This window comes from Pseudorasbora parva, chromosome 2 (assembly GCF_024679245.1).
Source record: "Pseudorasbora parva isolate DD20220531a chromosome 2, ASM2467924v1, whole genome shotgun sequence".
NCBI lineage: Eukaryota > Metazoa > Chordata > Actinopteri > Cypriniformes > Gobionidae > Pseudorasbora > Pseudorasbora parva.
The window spans coordinates 45,419,876-45,438,920 of NC_090173.1; the positions used below are offsets into that span (position 1 = coordinate 45,419,876).

The 19,045-nt window shown below is 37.2% G+C and overlaps 1 protein-coding gene across 1 annotated transcript in view; it reads right to left on the reverse strand.

Moving 5' to 3' along the window:
* The window catches only part of lmx1al (LIM homeobox transcription factor 1, alpha-like), a 31,993-nt gene extending 14,485 nt beyond the window's left edge, over positions 1-17,508 (reverse strand). Inside the window, exons 1-3 of the mRNA XM_067421703.1 lie at positions 17,341-17,508; positions 14,495-14,580; positions 14,131-14,314 (exon numbers count right to left, since the gene is read on the reverse strand). Of these exons, the coding sequence (XP_067277804.1) occupies positions 14,131-14,314; positions 14,495-14,580; positions 17,341-17,384 (314 nt within the window). The 5' untranslated portion in view covers positions 17,385-17,508. The remainder of the gene's footprint in view (positions 1-14,130; positions 14,315-14,494; positions 14,581-17,340) is intronic.
* Between the last annotated feature and the right edge of the window lie 1,537 nt (positions 17,509-19,045).

The window sequence follows — 19,045 nt, forward strand, 5'->3', positions numbered from 1 at the left end:
GACATATGGGGACATTTCATAGGCGTAATGGTTTTTATACTGTACAAAACATATTTTCTATCCCCTTACACTGCCCCTAAACCTACCCATCACAGGAAACATTCTGCATTTTTACTTTCTAAAAAAACTCATCCTGTATGATTTATAAGCATTTTGAAAAGTGGGGACATGGCGAATGTCCTCATATTTCACCCTCTCCTTGTAATACCTATGTCATTATACACATTTGTGTCCTCATATGTCACAAAAAAATGCCCACACACACATATATTCAGACAATGCTTTAAAACGAAAATGCACTATTGATGTGCTGACGTACTTATTGTGATGCATTTCCTTACTGACAGCAAGGCCTGTCTGTACATTACAAACGCACACGTTGGTTTCCAGCATCCCTTGTGTGTATGTGAGATACTCGAGGGTTCAGGGACCGACAGGATCGATGTGTTGAGTTGTGTGAGGTGAGAGTGAGTCTGCGAGTGTGTGTATGTGTGTGTTTGGATACAACAGCTAATCCCCAGGCCACCAGAACGCAATATCCTGTCAGCCAGATTCTCATTTCCTGTCTCTCTGTGGCAGGGCGAGAAGGAAAAAAAAGACGCGTTGAGGGGGGACGGGGGATTCGTTGCCCCAGAAACAGAAGATACGGCAGCCCTGTTTGAGGATATCTATGGCATTCTTCCTATCTCTCCCCCTCCCACTTTCATTTTTTGCCGTTCTTCTTTTATTATCTCAGATTTAATAAAGCCAAGGCGAGCAGCTTGTTCTGCCATGAAACATTTATTAGCCGTCTGTAATGAAATTGTTGTGGGGAGGCGAGGTGATGGAGACTCATCACACATTATGCAAAAACAGTGGCAATATCACGAGAGGAGACACCTCCAGCTCATCTCTCCTCTTCCTCTGTCATCTTCCTCTCTCCACCTCTGTTTGTCACCTCCATGGCCTTCTGGCATCCCCTGAGCTCTTCCTTCCCTCCATCATTCCCTTACAAGTCTAATATGGACACTAACACTTAAAAATAATAGTTCTTTATTGGCATCGAAGGTTCCATAAAGAACCTCTAGAATCTATGGAATTGTTCCACAAAAGCTGCTTAAAAAAGTTCTTCAGATGATAAAATGTTCTTCGTACCAATTAAACAAATGGTTATTTTAAGAACTGTTGAGTGAAAGGTTCTTTGGTGGAACCCAAAATAGTTCTTCCATGGAATCCTTTGCAAAAAACACCTTTTGAACCTTTATTTTTAATAGTGTTGCTACAACAGGAGCTAATGGGAACTTCAGGGAACTTAAAAAACAAAACGTGTCCAAAAAGCAGCAATGCAGAAAATATACTGAACACATAATGAGCCCCATGACTTTAACTACATCACTGTGTTTATGTCCTCATCTGAAGTTCCGTATAAACATATTCACCAACAGGACTAAACACATAAGGTTGTGTATGTTTAAAACCTTCAATTTGACTCAAAATTTATAAAATAAAATAAAAATGTAGTCTTCACCGGAGTGGTCCAAGACTTTAGGGCCTTTGTTTCACTTAAACCAAGAATCCACAATTTTTTTTTTACTGGATTTTTTACTGGAGAAATAAAAAAAAGTGACAAATCAGTCCTTCATGGGTCAATCTGACCCCCTTAGGAATGAATGGAATAAGAGTATACATAGACAACCTAAAATAAATGCTCAAAATGAAAACTAAACTTTACCAAAAAAATTATTTGATTATCTCTCCATGTGTATCTGAATGCATACTGAAGAGATAAACTCAAGAACTGACTTTAGGACCCAGCGGAACAACTCATTTGCTCCATGTAGAGCTCATCCAATGCTATCTCACAAACTATTTGTACGTATTTGTACGAGGTGGCTAATTCGTACCAAATTCGTATGATTTGTCTATACTGCAGTTATAGGTAGGTTTTAGGGGCCAGGTTAGGGGTAGGTAATTCATACGAATCGACCTACTCGTCAAATACATCCGATTTAGCAAAAATCGAGTGAGGTCGTACAGATTTTTACGAATTAGCCACCTTGTAAAATACGTACAAATTGCCGTAAGATCGGGTTGAAATGATATAAGCTTTCTGGAGCAAAAAGATTAAGTATAATTTTACGGCTTCGGGTCCATTTGAACTGTGAGGGACTGATTTTTACTATAGAGTGCAAGGGATAGATGAAGGTTCTAATACTAGGTTTGGTGTGGTTCAGTGCTACTGATCTTAAACTTGAAGCTGTAATTTTATATTTAGAAAGTGTGAGTGTCTCGGTGCCATGACGCTAGGGGTTGCGATGCAGTTGCTAAAGCATACAGGGAAGAGACTGCTTCTGCCCTCAACACATTTCTGCTGCTTCAATCCCCCTGTGTCTGACTGTATAGCCCAACAACATAAGTGTGAATGGTAATATTAATGGCCTTAGTATTACTATTATGACTAACTAGCTTATTGACTAACTAGCTTATCAGAGCCCATGTGTCAAATTCCTGTCTGACAGTACAACAACTCTCTAACCACAACACAGCTTGTAGTCACGTCTAGGAACATGATTAGCAGCGTTCCCAATCAAGACCCTTCCACCCCCCTCCCTGTTCCCACAGACACAAAGAGACAGCGAGCAGTGAGATGATTAAGCGAAAATGTGGGATAAATGGAGAGATAAACTGATTGGTGTCATCACAGCTATAAATCTCAACAAGTAGGAAATGAAGTTTGGAACAGAAATATTATTAGAAATCAGACAGTGATGGACGAGGTATAGAGAAGAGATGCATGGGGAGGAAGAGAGACCGAGCAGAAGAACATTTCTGTAACCATCAACCTAAAAGCTAATAATAGTGACTCCGCTTGAAGATTGTGGTAGAGTGTGTGACTGTAAACAGTGATTTCCATTGAAAAAAATGTATTATTGTCTTTTAAAGTAGAGAAGAACTAATTGAGACTTCACTTAAAGGAACGTTCTGGGTTCAATAATGGCATAATGCCATGATGGCGTAGTATTGATTGCTGTAAAAAATGATTTGTCCTTTATTCTTTAAAAAAAAAAAAAATTATGGTGAGGCACTTAAAATCCATACAAGGCACTTAAAAGTCATGATGTATTGTATCGAATACTGTTTCTAGGTCCAAACCTTACTCCATTTCATGTGAGAATATGGTGTCAACCTCTCTCTTTATCTTTATTCTACACCCTTTTAAAAAATGTAGATAAAGGTTAGGGTCATGATTGTTATACAGCATACAATGAGTGTATATTTGTACAGTTTATTTTTATTCGTTTTTGTGATCTGAGGGAGCGTCTGGGACTCGGAAACGGGACGCATGATGCCAGATTTAACAAGGGGATGAAAGAGAACGAGAGGAACTTTTACAGAAATGTGAAGTTGGTCATTTTATTTTACTTTAATTCTTCTGTTATTTGTTATTTTGTTACTTGTGTATTTTTTTAGCTGTAAATTTTCAATTTAATGTTGTTGTTTTTTAAAACACAAAGATCTGTCATGAAACTCTAGATGGTGCAGGCTGATCCTTAACTCAAGCTCCCAGCAATCACATCATTAGCCCCTTTCACACATACAGTCTTCAATGGTAAATAACCGGTAACGGATCACATGTGAACAGGACCTTTTCAAGAATAGACAACAGCCTAGCGATTAAAAATCATTTCTGATAACTGACATCACAGAATTTACTGGTATTTTGCTTTTGTTGTGTGAACGTTCTCTTACCGGTAAAAAAACAGAACGCTGTTGCTTGAACACTGGTAAAGTCATTCTGGTAATTATACGGTAATTTTAAGGTTTTAGGGGCCAGGTTAGGGGTAGGTCATTCATACGAATTGACCTACTCGTCAAATACGTACGATTTAGCAAATTTATACGAGTGAGGTCGTACAGATTCTTATGAATTAACCACCTCGTAAAATAAGTACAAATTGCTGTAAGATCGGTTTGACATGATATAAGCTTTCTGGACCAATTTTTATTTTATTTATAATTTTACGGATTCAGGTCCATTTGAACTGTGAGGGACTGATTTGTTACAGAGTGCGAGGAATGGATGAGGGTTAAAAAACTAATACTAGGTTTGGTATGTTTCAGTACCATTGGTCTTAAACTTGAAGCTGTAATTTTATATTTAGAAAGTGTGAGTGTCTCGGTGCCATGACGCTAGGGGTTGCGATGCAGTTGCTAAAGCAAACAGGGAAGAGACTGCTTCTGCCCTCAACACATTTCCGCTGCTTCAATCACCCTGTGTCTGACTGTATAGCCCAACAACATAAGTATGAATGGTAATATTAATGGCCTTAGTATTACTATTAACCAGCAAGTACGACTAACTAGCTTATTGGTTCAGTAGTGAATCCAAGGTACAGCAATGTCCTCCATCAGAGCCCATGTGTCAAATTCCTGTCTGACAGTACAACAACTCTCTAACCACAACACAGCTTGTAGTCACTCACATCTAGGTAATTTACCAGTATTGCTGTGTGAAAGGGGCTATTTTCTTTAGGTTACTGCTGTATCAGTAGCCAATGAGCTCGCTGCTCAACCTTCAAATACTTGGTCAGCATTTGCCTTAGCAGTGGAGCGCTTTCAGAAACCCTCCACCTTCCCCAGCTCCACCTGTATCTGTAATGGGTAATTCATACAGTAGCAGCAATTCTTACTTGCTGACAGCAGCATGCCTTGTACAGGGTTGCCAACTCTCACGCATCTGGCGTGATTCTCACGCTTTCAGGCTCTGTCTCACGCTCTCACTCCGCCCAACTCAATCTCACGCCAAATTGCTAAACCTGCTTTTGATATTAAACAAAGCTATAAGCTTTAATTTTTTAAAATGTGTTTTAATGAATTTCAAACAATAAATAGCGTTTTGGCGCTAATGTGGCATAATGTTAAAGCCAGAGGCGTTGAGAAGCGGAGTTGCTCATGCTCTCGTCTCCCTGCGGCGCGCGCTGGTGCACGTGGCCCATGAGCGCTCAATACTTCTAGCGCTCTGCCAATGCATTTAAATGGCTTAAGCGGATACACAACAGTTTCACTATATAGATGTTTGCTGCAAGTTTTGGTAAACAGTACAGCTTAGTGTTAGTGTGTATTGATTATTAAGTCAGCCATATTTACAGGATCGTTTTTATTATGGAGAGTGATAGAGATTCAACATTGTTAACATTAATGTTATTCTTGTATTTAGCCCTCAGGTATTCCTTACTATAGGTCACACTCATACTCATTAAATTATATTTATTGAATATTTTGAGGAGATCTTTTGGTACTAAATACTATTTGTGCAACAATTATTGTCAATAAATGACCACTTAAAACATTTTTCTTCTAATATTTGTATTTCTTCTAAAATTTATATTACAATTAGTGTAGTAATTAATATTAAAATAGAGAATTCCAATTCAAAGAGGCAAATTAGTCATTTTGTGGCTAAAAAATATTAATGTTTATTTGTAATGCCATTAGGTGCCTTATGGCTCTTTAATAAATATACATGTATCTAATAGTTGCTCAAAAATATATTGCAGTCTTTGCATTCTAATAAATATTTAGATATGATGATCAAACACTAGATTTCTTTAAATGTGAAATTTCAAAACTTAAATAACTTGCATTCTAATCTTTTTAATGAATAATGATACTTATATAAGCAGTCACAAGTGAATATTAAGGAATGGCACATATAATTTGACCCATGTTTTATGTATTATTATGTACAGTATATATACTAGATATAAACTGATACTGAATCAAGATCAAAAGCATTACCCCCCCCCCCCCCCCCCCCCCGGCCCTCAAAAAATCTCACTCCAACCTAAACTTAAAAGTTGGCAACCCTGCTTGTATGTATTGACAGTAGCAAGTTTTGTACTTGATCATGCGGCAGCAATAACAGCTGCAGCGTAGAAGATCTTTTCTGGCCAGGCCAAATATATCAACTTAGTCATATCCATTACCATGGTAAAAACTCTGAGAGTTGTCATGACAGAAATAACATTACAGAGAAAAGATTAGTAAGGGATGTTCACTATAACAGTATTTATGAAATGAAGAGACAAGTGGAAATGTGTTAATCAACATTATGCCACAAATTCTGTAGACTAACTACATTATTCTAGTAGTATCAAGTATTAACTTTATATAAAATGTTTTTTCCTAAAAATCTGTATAATATATCAATATAGACTATATATTGGAATTGAAATATTGAATGATATTGTGGCAAATCTAGGCACAGTTTAGGATATTTTTGAGAAATTTATAAAAGGACATTATATTCTTGGTTCTTTTCGTAGGAGAAAAATCTGAGAGGCAGGAAACTAAAAAAAAAAAAAAAAAAACATTCACAATTTGCTGTATAGGTGAAACAAGTAAGATACTAAAGAGATCTCATTTATGACTTTCCGTTCTTATGTGTTCCTCCTAGCATCTCTTTACACACTGGGGGCTGTTTTCGTTTGGTTTCCCACCCCGCAGAGTGATGTATTAAAGTTGGGGTGTCTTAAATATCCGCTCCCCTGTCTCCACTCTGATAGGCCTCCGAGACCCTCGCTTGTCTAATTTTCTGCCATGGATCCAGGCACCGTACCCTGGGGCTGAGAGCCTTTATTGGTCTGGGACTGGTTGCACTAGGATGGGCTGCACATGCTTTATCTACTGGTTGTGTGGTGTCGAAGTCAGCCAGGAAGACAATGATGGAGAGTATTTGACCATTTCAGGGATGTTTGCAAGCATATGTGGGTTTAATGAATAGAGGTTTGGCTTCGAGTTTAGTTTTGGAAAGAGTGTAGGTGTTGCTGGAACAAGCGAGGAATGAATAGTAATTGAGAGTCAGATTTCTGATAGCAAATACATCCGGGACTGGAGACTGGATGGATGCAAGATCCAAACTTAGGTTCGGTAGGTGCCTAATCATTCGGTCCAGCCAATCATAATTTCAAGCTTATGTAAGCAGCACTCATTGAGCCGTCCCAGTGACAATTCTTCCGGCATCTCTTCTTTCTCTTTCTATCCAATGCTGTTAGGGGGTTTTTTTCTCAGAGCTCGAGATTAAACCTCCTTCGAGGATAGCAAGCCAAGTTTGTTTACTATTAACCAAACTATTACTATTGTTTAAAAATTTTCAATTGTAGACATAATTATTATTTACTTATGTCTAAGTAAGACATAAATAAATGTACTATATACCCTTACTTTTTTATTTTACATCAACTTTTGATGACCCAATTAAGTCAACTATTTACTAAATGCATCTTTTTGTTGTGGACGATTCATCCACACGTTTAATTTATATATATATATAATTTATATATAAAAATATATATATCATTATTATTATTATTATTATTATTATTATTTTCTTTCTTTTTTTCTGGTGATGTATGTAGAATGTCTCCAGTCATTCAGTCCACTTAAACTCCACCTCTTTCTTATAATCTGCTTCCACCTAATCAACAACCCCATGGACAGAACCAGGTGCCCGGTCTACATTTTTTCTCTCTTTTCCGATAAACCATTTCACTTGGATACACAAATACGGAAGAAAATAGCTGTCGCTACTTCTGTTTCATTGTGACTTGAAAATAACCAGCCCTATGGGGAAAAATCGTGTCCTACATTTTTGTCTCCATTTCACTTGGAAACACATATAATGAAACTAAAATGGGTTGTCAATGCTGTTTAATGTTGACTTTAATGGGCCATTTCTACCTCACCTAACTTTTACTAATGACTTTTGTAATGATTCAGTTATTTTAAATAATATTTTGGCATTTAAAATGAATGGGTAATTTAGGGGAGACCGGGTATAGTTGTAACAGGGAGAGATGTAACTGACAATTCCATGAATCACAGATAAGACTGGAGTCCTTTAACGGTTTCAGTTTCCTCTGGCTTCCTTTACGATCACACATGGAGGTTTTCCAGTCTGTGTTGCTATCTCTCTTAAAGCTACAGCAGAAAATCAAATTCTGGTAAGGTAAGAAAGGTAAGAAAGTAAAAAAAAAAACTCTTTAGTACTTGTATATAGTGTTGTATATAATGTTGTATGAGTTATATTAGGTCAAAGTGTATTTCCTCTAGTAAAGAATGGGGTATCAACCTCATGCTAATGTCACAGCACCATACTAATACAGCTACCTAAACAATGGGTTACAGTGTCGGGGTATGTTGTAATACGTGTTTTGAAACAACCATCCACTTACATACAACATTTCTGGGATTTTAATAATTCTACGCAGAATGCCTATGTTTATGTTATTTTGCTCTCACTTACACAGACATATACATACACACACCCATATGAATGTGTGGGTACAGACAAACAAACGCACACAATACACATACACTCCCCATATTCACCCATATTTTATTGTTGCAGCCATTCATTTAAAATAAAACTATTGTTGTGGCATAGCATTTGGAGAACCCTTAGTTTTTGTGCATTTTGTCTACCTGTTACATCTTACTCCAGTATGTGTAACAACCTACCCCAGTATTGTTGTAACAAAGGACCAATTTGTATTTGTCATCATCTCACAAAATCTGTGACTTTGTGAGATGAAAGAAAGAAAGAAATTTCAATTGTTGCCATTTGTAGTAGACAAATGTGGGTACTTTGCCTAAAAGTTTCAGACAGGTAGCTAAAAAAAGGGTAGGTGCTGAAGAAAAAAGTGTTATAATCATACCGGTCTGCCTATCAATCATATTTTTTATGTTACTCAACAAAATATTTTTTACAGTAGAACGTTAGCACAAGAAAGCTTTTTTGGCCCATATTCCATTTTTTTACACCATCAAAGATTCCCTGGCACCCCAAAAATGGAGCACACACCTGCTGTAGACTGAGCAGGGGTAAAGGGGCAGGAATGGAGTGTGCTGACGGACAGACAGCGGAGAACACAAGGAGACATTGTTGTGGATTCACTCAAGGTCAGCCGCACAAAAGTGTGCCAAGTTTCCTCCACAAATACACCACATACCACGCTGCAGCCTTAACATTCACAAATAACATCTGCAAACCAAACACTTGCATTCAAACGCAACAAAAATGACTATATCTTACTTTCTTGACATATGAGAGAAAATTTGTTTTTAAAGAGGCCATCTGATGCTTTCTGTGTGGAATCTGATTGTGCATGTATATGATCTGCAAAGTTACAAATCTCCTAGTCTTTCACTAAGAGGTTTATTCAATCTAACAGAGAATATTGATTCAGACCTGCCTAAAACACCTCAAAGTCCAGATAATACTTATCGTTCAAAGGTATATGCAAAGTAAGAGGGCGAGGCTTCAGTTATTTGTTGTGACGTCACCAGAGATTAACAACAATAGTATAATGCATTTTTGGAGAAACGAAGCCATTAGGCAGGACTGTTTCCAAAACCGTAACATGTTCACACTGCTGTCATTTCAACCACATTGATTTATCTATTTGAGACCTCTGAGGATTGAGAACAATCCTCACATGAACCCATAATACATTTCATATTTACCTGTGTCCTTCCTATCTGTCTAACAGGTAGGAAATATACAAAAATGGAATAAAGTTATTAAACAGTCTGCACTGAACAAATTATAAATTAAATATAGATTAATCCTTATTAAAGCTACAAGAGTTCTTTAGTCAAGAGCAGTGAGTAATTTTCTGTTAGCTTTGTGCTTTGATTAACATTAATGACAGAGAGAATTAGTGGCTGCTGTCACTTTAAGATGTGCCGCTGCTGCCCATGATGTGGATCTCAAGCAAGTCTAATTTTCTCACAACAATTTATATTCATTTAAGACTGCTCTTATGAAGATACTTGACAAAACTGACATTTTGGCATAATTTTGTGTATTGTTTCTTCAAGCGCGAAAGAGAACTCGATTGGTGCTCGTCCTTTGTGTGTCACATGGACTGGACATTCACAGACAGCGTTCTCTTTTGTCTTGTCGTGCTTGAATGGTTTAAAAGCATTTGCATGAATAAGAGCCCTTGCCAAAGCATGACAGAAAAAAACTGATTCATTGCTGATTGCAAATATTTTTAACCCAATTAAACTGGGGGAAAAAACTAATTGCATGTGTTAACGTTGACAGCACTAATTTAAAAACAATGAAAGATAGAATGTCCTGATAGAATGCTAGCTTGCTTATTGTGCCCAGGAGCATGATCCAGTTAAGTCCACATGTCATTTAATGAGAAATGTTCTTTAGAAGTGTGGTTTCGGGAAATTCCAAATCATTGTTGGTTACGACAACTTGCAACCATAGTTAATGATTCTTTTGGGAATCGCACCCCTCATTGATCATCCACATTTTCAGATTTTGACTCAGTCTCAAACTGATACGATAAAATTGACTGTGCTTACAGTTGCTTTAGAAGCCATGGAAGCTGAAGCTCACAATTATAGTAAAGGGGTGTTTCATTTCTGACACACGCTTGAGGTGTTTGACCAATCACAAACCACTGGGTCAGCTGGCCAATCAGAGCATTTTGTGCTTTTTGTAAGGAGTGGCTTTGTCAAATCAATCAGAGTGTTTCATACAGACTGGGAATAGAGGTGCTGTAATAATGTAGCCTAGAAATCTAGAAGCACCCTAGCGGCAGCAAATCTAATCTGCCGCAAGTGTCGTCTAGCAACTCTCAATACACTTCTGAGCTGTAAAAACCAAACTGGTCAGGCCAATCACATCGTTTATAGAGTCAGTGGGCGGGGCTTAACATAATGACGGCCGAGTTGCGTTTGCGTGCTTCTAGTAAACACAGAGACTGGCGAACGGCGATCGAATCAGCTTTGAACGCGACTCTGGAAGAGTTAAGCTTTTCTCTGAGAAAAGAACAAAGAACGGCACTGAAGTCATTCTTAAAAAGGGAAGATGTGTTCAGAGTTTAGCCGACCGGATACGGCGAATGTTTAATCTATCAACAAGCTCTGTTTCACCTTCGTTGCTCTGGTTGGTGTAGCGCTATCCTATCGCGTGCAGAGGGAGTTTGAAAGACAACCGTTTATCCCGCCCCTCGGATTGAGCCCTGTCTATGGTGAGTTTCCAGACCAAACGTCTTGATGTGGGTCTGGCTTGTAGTAATAATGTACAGTGTGTGAAAAATAATGTGTTTTATGAAAAGGTCTGTCTTGAATCTAAATGATAAATGAATTCAAATAATACAAATGAATCAAGCTCATGGGAATATCAGGTCCAGCCTGCATAAGAAATGTGCTGTCCTTCACTGTGCTATGATCCTTTCTCATTTGTAATCGTTGATCACTTTTACCCTCATTATGACATCCTTGCTGCAAGCCCTGATGCACAATAGTTATCGAATCTTTGGTCCCATTTTTCTTCAACGGCTTGAAGAAAAGCGACGTCAGTTAGTATGGTAATTTCATACTCCGGAACAGTCCTGGATCTCAGGTGATTTATCTTTCCGGGAACATATAGAATTATTTCATATCCCATTGGGAATTCTTCCACCGTACATTCCCATTTTCTTTTATTCTCTCCTCGGACCTTCTTATTTCTTTCTGTAGGCCTCCAGATGTCAGCAACAGAGGGAGTGTCCACACTTCTCAGCAGTGTCTGACACTTCTCACAACAGTGATAACAGGGCACAAAATCGCCCTTCAACTGTCCGCACTCCTGGTGATGTCACTGGCAAATTATGGTTGCTCTGAATCTCCCTCTGACCCAAACAGATACAGACTGATTCATCAGAGAAAAATGCAAATTCTGTCATTATTCACTTCTTAAGTCATTCCAACACTTTGATGGTTCTTCAGATTTCTCCTGTTTTCCACAGAAATATGGGTTTGCAATAATAAGAGGGTGAGAAAATAGCTATGTTTACGTGCAAGTTTGGTTGAGTTGAATGAAAGTTAATGTTGTGGCGGGATTAAAAAGTAGTGGTGTAAACCGAAAATATTCAGATCATCAGGAAGACATTAAGCATGTAAATACTTGATTCTGATTATTTTTTCAATCGGATTCAAAAATACCATGCACCCATGCGCAGTGGCCTGATGTATGTATGTATACCTCTTATGAACAATGTTTTCTTACGTCTCACATCTTACAAACTGATCAGTGCAGCGGAGACTAAATACTATACTTCTGGTATATGTATCATTGTTGTTTCTCCCATCACGTCAAAAATCTCAATTATACTCACTGTGGGTCCAGTGATGACATTCTCATATTTTGAACAGCACATGCACTGAGGTTTAGTTCATAATACTTGTTAAGCACATGCAAATAAATATGTGAATTGGACTGCAAGATTTCAAATAAACATATATTTCGGAATCTTAGGATTGATTCATTCTGATTTACGAAAATTAGAGCATATAAATATACGTAATGATGACAAAATACGCCTTTATGAGGCAGAATTGAATCACCAGCCTTACTAATACAGCTACTAAATATTCCACTAATAAGCTAACTATGAAAGCATAAGATCCCACCCTCCCTTCAGAGCGCTGTCTAAAGTCAAAGCTCCTCCAAAACACACGAACATGCACAGCCAGAGGAGAGTCTGCAAAGCGACACGAGAGACAGCGCCAAATTAGCTCATGTCTCACATAACATTACAATATTAATGAAAGTAAACAACTTAAACAGCTCTGAATTGCAACCACCGGACTGCTGAAGATTCATTTCGACATTGATAATGTTGCCGTTGAAACGCATTATTCTGAGTCTGAGGACGTGAACAGCTCCGGGTAGAATGTCACGGGTTGCCATCTCATAATTACGGTAATTACAATATGGCAATGAACACGGCATAAGCTCATTATTTTAGTTCAGGGGGAACTGTAAAAGGCTGCTTGTTTCAGGTAACATGACAAATCGAGTCCTCTCTCAAAATCGGATCTCTTATGGGATCAGTTAATGATTATACTAAATACATACAAACTATATTAATTTAAAGTCAACCTACCCTTTTTCACAAGATGTAATATAAGTCTCAGGTGTCCCCAGAATGTGTCTGTAAAGTTTCAGCTCCCCACAGATCACTTACACTTATAGCTTGTTAAATTTGGTCCTATTTGGGTGTGAGCAAAAACACAGTTTTTGTGTGGGTCCCTTTAAATGCAAATTAGCTCAGGAAGAAGTTACAACTTTTAGAGTGCAGCTAGGTGTTTCAGAATGGTTAGTGGATAAATGAATGTAGTTATTGTGGAGTTAAGCTAATTAAACTCATTGACTAGCATGTACCGTCAAGTTGATCTAAAAATCTTTATAAAAAACACATTTTGTGCAAATCCAGTGTTGAACTGACCTTGTGAAGCAGTCCAGCTTAAAATGATTCGCGCAATTACGACAAATTTCTGCTTACTATACAGTGCATAATAAAACAAACTAAACATAATTTCTTTCACTTTATTTTTTTTTTTTGTTAAATAATAATGATAACTTCAATAATTGAACATTATTACATTCCTTTTATAACTGAAATATTTGGACATAATGATGGACACAATCATGTACATGTACGCTATGCTACATAAGCTAAAATTAATGGTCAATATTTTGGTCCAATTTAAAGGAATTGTAATCAGGCCCTAAAAAGACCTATTAAAAGTAATTTAGAGCCACTGGGATCACTTGGGGTCCTAACAGAGACCTGATTTTGAGGGACCTGATTTGTCACCGGCGCTCGGTGACTGTCTATAACTCTGTATAGCCTTAGGGAAGGTGCTGATGACGTGTGGAAATATATATTTTGACAGGCAGGTAGGACATCCTATCAATAAATTCGGACCGAATGCAATGATTGGACGAACATTTTTTGGTCCTGAGACTTCCACAGAAGATATATGTACATGTTTTAATATTTAGACCACTTCTATTATTGATTGCTATCAGAGTTTCAACCAGTAGAACAAAAAGTGTATATAAAAATCGCCGCCTACTCTACCTTTGACCACATTTTCTAAAGGAAAATTGTTATATTCCACAATAGAGAGCAGCATCACAGCATGGTCAGAACACACTTTTATATAGAGCTCAGAGGAAAGCTCTGAATGTCGACTTACAGACGGTACCCCGATAATCCCGATAATGGGATGTTTTGCCATACTAGGTCTTTGATTCAGTGTATCCAGGCGCAGGATGCAGACTAAAATGTGTCTTACTTCTCATAATCATGCTTGCAGTAAAGCAAGCGGTCCCGGCAGTAGCAGGTCCCACTCAGCGCGCTGCGACACACCGCACACTTGACACACGTCTCATGCCAGGACAGTTCATTGACGCGCAGGAGGAAGCGGTCCGCGATGGGAGACTCGCACCCTGCACACACCTCACCTCCTCCCACATGCTCTGATGGAGAAGAACAGAACAGGTGTCAGCTGACAGGACACAAACAAACGTGCCACGAGGGACTCAATACACACACATTACAGCATCCATATGAATAGGTAGAGATTAAGTAAGGATACATGAATAATAAAAGCTTTGTGTTCTTCCATATGTTGTGGGTTCAATAAGCAGAATATTCACCGTAAGGCGTGGCAGAGGGGGCCTGCTGAAGACATGATTGGTTTTCTTCTGTTTTCATTCCGTTCCTTCTTTCTTTGGAGTGCTGACTGAAGGCCAACAACGTAAACAAAGAAAACTCAAGAGACTGATGAGGTCATATGGAATTATTGCGAGCTGCTTGTAATTGCTCATTGTTTAAAAAAATGTTTAAAGTGTTGCTTTGAAGATATTTAAAGGATGGCATTATAATCCGTGAGAAAACAGAGCATCATTATTTTCATTAGAAAAAGACAAAATCAGGTCCAGTGTTGGCCCGTATTTAATGTGCAATTAATTTTAAAAAATTGGCTGACTGTACGTTATCTTACCATATAAAATGAAAAATGGCATATTTAATAAATATGAAATAGCCTAATAATAATAATACAATAAAAGATTTTTTACACTGTACTAGATGTATGTATACATATTAAACATACATATTTAAAATATACAGTCTTAAAAATGTATGTGTACTTTCTTGGAGCAATATTGCTGAAATTATGTTTACATAGGCTAAGTAAAAACTGACTTGGGGATATTCCCAGAATTCCCTTGATGACAAATACATCACATTTCATTGGTTCATTGAAATATTTGTCTTTTTTTTTCTTTCTGTTATCGTTATGTATTTAAAGAGGGACTTTACGTTGCATTGTGTGACGTTTAATTAATGCTTACTGTGAAATTTTAGACATATGTTAAGCACTGAAGGCGTTTTGTGTTTGGTGTCAGTAACACTGCGCTCTGTCGATATGTTATCAACGCTCACGATTGCTGGAGAAGCCAGTTTTGTTGACCTTTAAGTCACCGTTATTCTCAGTATGTTTAACAAAACAAACAAACAAAATAATAATAATAATAATAATAATAGGTTAGTTTGTTTGGCATTTGATACAAAGACATAGCCTACGTTCAAGAACAGTAGGCTTCAATGGCTAATCTCTAAATGCTTGGAACAATATCAAGTTATGCGTCGACGCCAGGCTTTTTTACTTTTTATTTTTTTATTTTAGTTTACATAAATGTAACATTTATTTTAAGTGTAGGCTACTCTTTCTCTCTTCATACTCTTTCCCTCTTATTTGTGTTTAGCAGGACATTGATTCCTTTTATGTTGTCTCATTGCTCAACATGTTCTGGAGCTCGTGCAGGTGAAGTGTCCGGTAGAAAGGCGCGCGGCTTTAATATAGCGACATTTAGGCTATCCCTTTGCTCTCTGTCAAAACGAAACAATGCAATAATGCAAAAAAACAAAAACACAAAACACCCTGGTCCAAAGGCGATGCCGTCAGATTTAAAACATGAAATAATAACGGATATCAGTTTTCAATAATGTTTTGATTATTGTAGGCAACAGAAACTTTCTCTGTAGCATTAAATAGCATATTCGAGATTTACACTAAAGTAATCTGATTTATTTAAAACGTCTGTAAAAGAGGGAAATCAAAATCCTAATTTTGGTCATAATTTGTCATTGTCTGCATTAATGTTAGGCTATATGCGATTGCATTTTTTTATTGTTGGTATTTAAAAAAAATAGCAACCTAGGCTATTATTATCATCATCATCATCCTCCTCGTTTCGTTTATGTCTGCTTATTAAAAACCTATTCTCCTGAAAATTGAAAAGTTGCATTTTCCTCAAGGCTGAAATCATGCGCGTGTCTCTTTTTCCCCGTTAGTAATGCAGTTAATTGCACGAGTTGATTAATAAAAATACAGGAGATAATCGCGGGTCATCAGTAGCCTATCGCATATGGCCTAACAGAGAGTCAGCATTTTTATTTTTTTACGTAGCCTATGCCTATCAATAGAAATGTGATCAAACTTTGGAAAATATATTTTAATAGCCTAACAACATAGCTAACTACAATATAGCCTAACATTTGTCGTATAGCCTAAGGGGAATATGTTTTAATTGCGATCCAGGCCTGTAGCCTATAAAGGTCTGATAGTTTGACAGAAAAAAAAATATCAACCTAGTAAGTAGGCTAAGTAGTCGCATTAAACAATTTCTTTACGAAATATAAATTGTCGCAATTTGATAGGCTATTGATGATTTGGTGATTATTTGATATTTGGAATAGATTCCATTTAATTTGTCTAAGTTTAGTTTTAATTTACAATCGAAGTCCATGACTGACAGTGTTCTGTGATGTGATAAACGTAAATAGCTACGAACAATAGGCCTTATTTATTTATTTATTTTTGGTTTATGAGTGAAAAGCGGCGATTAAGATTATGAAGTTTTTATTTTATTTTTTATTTTACTCAAAAAGAAACCATTTACAAACTTACAGAAACCAAAGCTTGCTTGAGTGATTTTTGACAATTTGAGATATTTTAGACTATAGGCTAGCCTATTTTCTACCAAATTACAAACTTAGCTTAAAAAATATGTAGAAAAGCTTGTCCTTGTGGGGAGTTTTTTAGAACTTGGTAAACGTTAGAATAAAGTAGATTTAAAATTATGACTCTATTTTTTATATAGCCTATAGCATGTTGGCTTAACCTAATGTCATAAAGTAGCCTACTAGGCTATAATATAAAAGTTAATATTTTATTTTTACCTTTGACATTTTACTAAATATACACGGAAGGCCTATTAAAGTCGACCATGCATATGTTAAATAAATACATTCATTAGCCTATTAACAGAGCAGTTAAAACTGAGCATTTCTGTGAAATGACTATAGGCTATGTAAAAGTGTGTAGCTATTAAATCCGTGCAGGTTTGTATGTGAACACAGTAGCCTATAAGAGTCGACCGAGAAAAGTTCAATATCATTTGCCTTATTTGAGATGAGGTGATGCTCAGATGCTTACCTTGCGCTGAAACACACTCCACCAGAGATTTCTGTTGGTAACATCAAAATACCGTTGAAGAAGAGTACGGGCAACAGTGCTCCAAAAGCCAAACTTTAGTATTAGCTATAGTCCAAAATGCACGCAGTGGCGCAAAAGCATAGTCAGACTGTGTGTGATGTTCAGGCGCGCGCTTTATGTGATGGAGTGAAGACTCGGGCTGCGCGCGCACAATCAATGACTGCTGAAGGAGGGGTGCAAGAAGAAGAAGAAAACACGGCATTTACGAAGTATATGTGGCCTATTGGTTCTGGCAACGAGTATCTCGCCGTTTCTGCTTCAGATAAATAGTTTATTGTCTAAATGACAGGCTTTTTCAAATAAAAAGATGGGTAGCCTAAGTTCCATATCAATAGGCTACAATATGGCAATATCTGTAACATCATATTTTAGGTAGTCTAAAGAGCATTAGACTTCAGATAAAATATATATTTTTGTTTGTTATATTTTTATGCATATTGGTCTACTCTCTCTCCCTCTCTCTCTCTCTCTCTCTCTCTCTCTCTCTCTCTCTCTCACACACACACACACATGCACAGTGTTCAAGTTGTGAATGCTCGTATCATTTGAAAAGCAGCATAATGTAGGCTAAATACGTTATTAAATGTGCAATTTCTTCTAGTAGTCCGTATATGAATAATATAATCGTGTTTATATAGCAAAAAAAAAAAAAAAAAAAAGACAAGCATGTTTGAAGCATGAAACATGAAAAATCGCCTATCAAGAGCTACAGCGGGAAAATAGGGATATTTAGTACAGGCATGTTGACAAAACTATGGCTAATTTGGAAGTTCAGGTAATTTTTGAGGTAATTAATATGCCCAATTTAGAGCTGAAGGTTATAACTCGAACATGGTATCAAATGCAATGCAGGTCCATACCATAGACTGTAAAAAAAAAAAAAAATGCGTCATGTCTGCCATCTAGTGGCCCAATAGTGACACCAGCGTGTAGGCTAGACCAGGGGTTTTCAGGGGTCCAGAAGGTTCTAAGGTGTCCCCAGAAAATTGCAGGGACTAAAAAGACAAAGCAAATAGTTAGAAGAAAAAAGTATTTTTTCATACATAATAATATGTGACCCTGGACCACAAAACCAGTCATAAGTGGCACAGTGGCAATAGCCAACAATACATTGAGTGGGTAAAAATTATATATTTTTCTTAAAGCCAAAAATCATTAGGATATTAAGTAAATACAATGTTCCATGAAGATATATGTATGAATCTTTATTTAAAAAAGTGACCCTTATGACTGGTTTTGTGGTCCAGGGTCACATAAATAGATGGATTTTAGGAAGGGGGTCCCATAAACGGTTTATCATATTTGGGGGTCCTTGGCATCATACAGTTTGAAAACAACAGAAGTAATCTCACTGACAGTTGCTTAACTGCTGAACACAAATCATTTTTGTCAGATATTTTGAAGAATGTTGGTAATCAAACAGTTGATGGGGCACCGCTGACTTCGACCAGCAAGCAATTTTTCTTTGAAACTCGTCTAATAGCCGTCCAATCGCAGCCCTGATGTCTAGGCCAAAACTGGGCACAAATTAGGGCTGTCTGTAAAAATATGTAATAGAGTTGGGTATGGAAAAACATAATAAGGTGGAAGCCAATGGGGCCCAGAAACTGTATGGTTACAACATTCTTTAAAATGTTTTGTGTTT